The sequence below is a fragment of the Chanodichthys erythropterus genome, chromosome 22, assembly GCF_024489055.1.
Source record: "Chanodichthys erythropterus isolate Z2021 chromosome 22, ASM2448905v1, whole genome shotgun sequence".
Taxonomy (NCBI): domain Eukaryota; kingdom Metazoa; phylum Chordata; class Actinopteri; order Cypriniformes; family Xenocyprididae; genus Chanodichthys; species Chanodichthys erythropterus.
In genome coordinates, this window is record NC_090242.1 from 13,975,181 (window position 1) to 13,980,178 (window position 4,998).

At 32.0% G+C, this 4,998-nt stretch overlaps 1 protein-coding gene across 1 annotated transcript; it reads right to left on the minus strand.

Annotated features, from left to right (window-relative positions):
* Positions 1-441: 441 nt before the first annotated feature.
* esm1 (endothelial cell-specific molecule 1) lies at positions 442-3,195 on the minus strand. The gene is made up of 3 exons (XM_067376454.1): positions 2,777-3,195; positions 1,360-1,503; positions 442-1,216 (listed from the first exon to the last, which is right to left on the minus strand). Exons 1-3 carry the CDS (start codon positions 3,081-3,083, stop codon positions 1,134-1,136), a joined length of 534 nt encoding a protein of 177 aa, XP_067232555.1. The 5' UTR covers positions 3,084-3,195; the 3' UTR covers positions 442-1,133.
* Positions 3,196-4,998: the final 1,803 nt, after the last annotated feature.

Here is a 4,998-nt window from a genome sequence, read left to right on the forward strand (position 1 = left end):
TGGTAGTGTTTGTGTGTGTGTGTGTGTGTGTGTGTGTGTGTATATATATATGTGTATATATATATGTGTGTATATATATATATATATATATATATATATATATATATATATATATATATATATATATATATAGAATGGTTGGTTTAACTTAAAAAAATAAGTTGCCTTAATTTTGAGTTCATTGAAATAAAAAAATTGAGTTAATACAATTAAGGCGATTGGTTTAATCAACAGAGACTCAAAATATTATGTTATCTGAACCACATTAATTATTTAAGTTGATTTGACAAAATTTGTAATTTTTATATATATATATAAATTAATAAATGAAAAAAGTGTGATATTTTTTTCCACACTTTTAAAATATTTAAAAAAAAGATTCCATTTTAAAAACATGACAAAAAAAAAATAGAAAAATAAATCAAGAGACTTTTTTTCCCCTCATAGAATGACGTTTTTATTTTAAATTTCATACATAAAGCAGTAAGAACTCATATCTCCTTCAAGAGGGATTTAAAGCAAAAATTCACTGAGAATAATTTACACACAAATCAGAAGGATATACAGTACATAATTTAGAATAATCTCCTTGGCCTTAATATACCACCTTAAAAACAATTGTTTAGAATCACAGAAACCATCAAATATGTGTTGCCATATTAAAGTCATAACTGATGCTAATGCTGATCAGTCTTGGATCTGAGTCTGATATATAATCTTAGAATGTGTATGTAATTAAATACGATTATATAAACACTGCTGCATGTTTAATTGTATTACATTCATAATGTGCAATTGTTTGTGTGTGTTCATTCAGTTCAACCACAATTTTGACATCTCATTTGTGTGTTTCAGCATAATAAGTCACTGAGGGAACATTATTATTGTGTTATCAAACTCTGATGGATATTTGCATATTTATTTGAGTGTGTGTATGTGTGTGTGTGAGCGAGTGACATGTGAATTCATGGTGACATGCTTTGGAATAAATACATAACTTGCATACACATCTGTAAAATATACAGAATAAAACATATCGTTTCTTTGACCATTTTAAACATATTAAAATATATCCATTTGGTCCTTTAATATATTATGCTACATGTACACTAACTGAAGAGTGAGAGCTGCTGTCAGCGAGGGGTGAGAAAATTGCGAGCGGAGGATCGATTGCTGCTGGTTTCAGTGTTCGCGTCACCCGAGCCCAATTCATTACCTGTCATATGATAAAAAAAAAATTCATAATAATAATATTCTACACAATTTCACTTTACATCAAAGGACACTTCAAGTGATTTTTAAAAATCTAAAATTATTACTAAAAATGATTTTGTGCACTTAAATAAACACTAAACTCACCTTCACTTGAATGGGATTTCAGCATGGCCATTTTAGCCAAGAATTTAAAGGACAGACAAGCTCCCGTTTCTCTGTCACACAGTCCACCTGCTTTACAGTTGCATGCTTTCCGACATTCCATACCGTAAGTTCCATACATGCAGTCTGATGAGAGAAACAAACACGTTTAGCTATTACAGGATCTGTAGGTAAATATTTGCCATGACTTTTCCACTTTTCATTGGTAAATACTCTCTTTTTGAAGATATTTGCTCATTGCTGATCCAGTGTTTGTGTAAAGTGTAAAAGGATCAGACAGGCTCACTTACATCTAACACTTGTGGTAAGGCTCTATTTAAGGCCTGAGTGAGTGTGTTCCCCTAATACAAAGTGTTCATTCACCAACTCACGTTGTTCTTACATAATACATTAAGTAATAATTTGAGGGGCCCTAGAAGGACAGAAAAGACACTCTGGGGTGAGTTTTCTTTAGTATATATATATATATATATATATATATATATATATATATACATACTAAAGTAAAATTCCCAAATAACTCAAAAAAAAAAAAAAAATCTGCCGTTAACACTAATATTTAAAAATTATCACTAATATACAGTCTTTTCACTTTTTCCATTGTGGACTGTCATTTTGTCACTTTGTTACTGTTTTAGAATTTTTTATTTTTTTGCATGTGTAATCTGCATTTGAATTATATATATATTTGAAATATATAAATATGATTATACAAATATGATTTTATTTGTAAAGGGCATTTAAAAAAAACTATATGTATATATAAATATATATATATATATATATATACACACACACACACACACATTTTCTTTTCTTGCATACACATATTTTCTCGTTTTGAACTTCCTTTATGATTCTTCTTTTTAAAAAAAAAAAAAAAAAAAAAAATGCCTTTATGAAAACTATATTGATCACAGGAGACACAATATTAAAGCTTTGACATAAATTATCTTATATCTTATTAAACGTCCGCAAAAAGCAAATACATTTTTTTTTACAACTACTTAGTAAAAAAAAAAAACTAAACAAAAAAACAAAAACTAATATATCTCAATTAATTTTAGACATATAGATAGAACATAAATTTACATAAGATATATTACAGATATGGATGCTATATACCAAGTATTTGTGTATATTTATATATTCAGTAAATTGCTTTATATAAAGAAATGATCTGTGACTCATCTCTTTGGTTAGAGAAAAGTAATAATTCACTGTTTTTCTGTCTTCACCTTATTTTTAAATGTTCTCTTGCTCTGAAAGTTGCATTTGATTTTAACTTCAGTTGTGTTAATACTGAAGACATAACTAATTACAAAATCATTACTTTGAATATGTGAATTCCCCATGCACAACCCTATCTGCCTGAGCAGGTGCACACAGCAGACTGTACCTTTACAGATGCCATATTCATCTCCATAATCATCCTCATCCTTGTAGAAGTCACAGAAGAGTCCCGGTCCGCACTTGACGCCGTGCATCCCGGACACGGTGCGGTAGCAGTGCTCTCCCCGTCCCGCCGCACAGACCTGGCAGCATCCGCAGTCATCCAGCACCGTGCGCCTGCAGCGCTGCGTCGAGCCGCACTGCGCGGGGTTGCATTTGTCCGGGCAGTTCACGGCATATTTACCACCGGGACCCCACGCGTCAGCAGCTCCAAACACCATCAACAAGAACACGGGGATCGCGTAGAAATGCATGACTTGAAGTGATGGCGAACACCACGCTGGATGCTGTGCTCGGGTCTAGTGCACTAGGGAGGAGCTGTCCTCTTAGATGTGATAGTGAATTAAACAGCTCGGACTGCATGGCTGTCAGCTTTAAACAAGTTTGTTTTGCACATAGTATGCCCTCGTCAATTTCCTCAATCCGGTGTTGTTGTCTATTTGCCAGCCTCCCCCCCTTCCCTGTTTTAGAAATCCGGCGTGGAAGTGGAATTAGAGCTGTGCTGCCATCCAGGAATTGATGTCATCACTGAAGTCTGGAGTTGTTTGTTTGAAGGTTTTTAAAGATGACCTCTGTGACCCCCGCGGCTCCGCGTGAACGTGCATGACAAGATGTTTTGGGTTGGAGGGTTTAAGTTCATCATCTCAATTTACATGAGATGTATTATAGTTTTTTTTTACTAAGTAAAAAAAAAAAAAGTTTATGAAGAAAAAGTTTTTAAAAAGTTTAATATATATTAATTGTATATTAAATTGTATTAATTTTATATTAAATACTTTTAATTATATATATATATATATAATATATATATATATATATATATATAAACGCTAGAAATATTTAATGCTAGTCAAATTAATAAATTAATAATTATTTGATAAAATTAAATAGGCTATTATGTGAGTCTATAGCAAGACAACCATTGTAAGTCAAGCAGTGTAGCCTATTATAATTATTATTTTTATTTATATTTATATCATAGAATGACATGAAGAGTGTCTTTGTGGAGATTGTCCTATATGGATTAATTCAATATAAATAAAATATGTTCAAGCTTCAATTTGTATTCTTTCAGTATTATCTGAACAATAGGGGGCCATCTAAATATTTTTGGAAAGTCATTTCATAAAGTGACCCATTTTAGCTAACTTTTTTTCCCATAAAATAATCTGGTTATTTTTTAATTTTTCTGCTATTTTTTCTTGTAGAGAACATCAAAAGATCATTTATGATGCTTTCAGAAATTTGACATTTTTACAACCCAAATTTTCCTAAATTTGTTAGGAAAATACATTTATTAAAACATTGACTTGATAGAAATGTTGTCTTGAAATAATCTGATTTTATTACGTTTTGATAGCACACATAACCTACATCTCGGAGACATCTATTGATGTGTGTGTTTACATCTGGAAGATGTATTTGTTAGAGCGTTTGCTCATCTGCAACAATGGAAAGCATCTGCTGTTGACAAACATCTGATGGATGTCTTTAAAATGTCAGTTTTACGTTCATTCTAAATCATAAACATCTTAAAGACATTTTCTAAACGCCTATTTAACACTATTTTTGTTTTCTGTCAGATGTTAAATAAACGTATAGAAAATGTCTTTAAGATGTTTATAATTTAGAATGTACATAAAACTGACATCTTAAAGATGTCCATCAGATGTTTGTCAACAGCAGATGCTTTCCAGATTAAGTGATCTATAACAGACATCTTGCAGATCTAAGCTCAAAAATAAGCTTCCCGCTGAATATTAATGAGACTTTTATACCTATCTTGAAAGTCAAACTCTGACTTCTCTTTTCTGCAATCGTTGTCCGATTTTGTCTTCATAAATATATTGGAAAGGAACACAAGAGCCTCATACGCTCAGGGGCGCTGCAATGCAGGCAATCTATCACTAGATGTCGCTGTTGCATAAAATAATGGCAGGAGATCTGTGGTAGGTAGAGGGAAGGCTTAAACTGGGTGATTTAAGAAATAAAACTAAACTTCAGTGTGTTTCCCAAGCAAAATCATTTTGTGCCATCATACTTGTAATAGAGTGCAGTCGTATGGATGCCTTTTATGATACTTATAGTGCTTTTGCTTTCAACCACATTCAACCACTCCACACTCCAGTCCAGTAGTGGGCGGAAATGCAGCATTGGCTTGTCAAACGC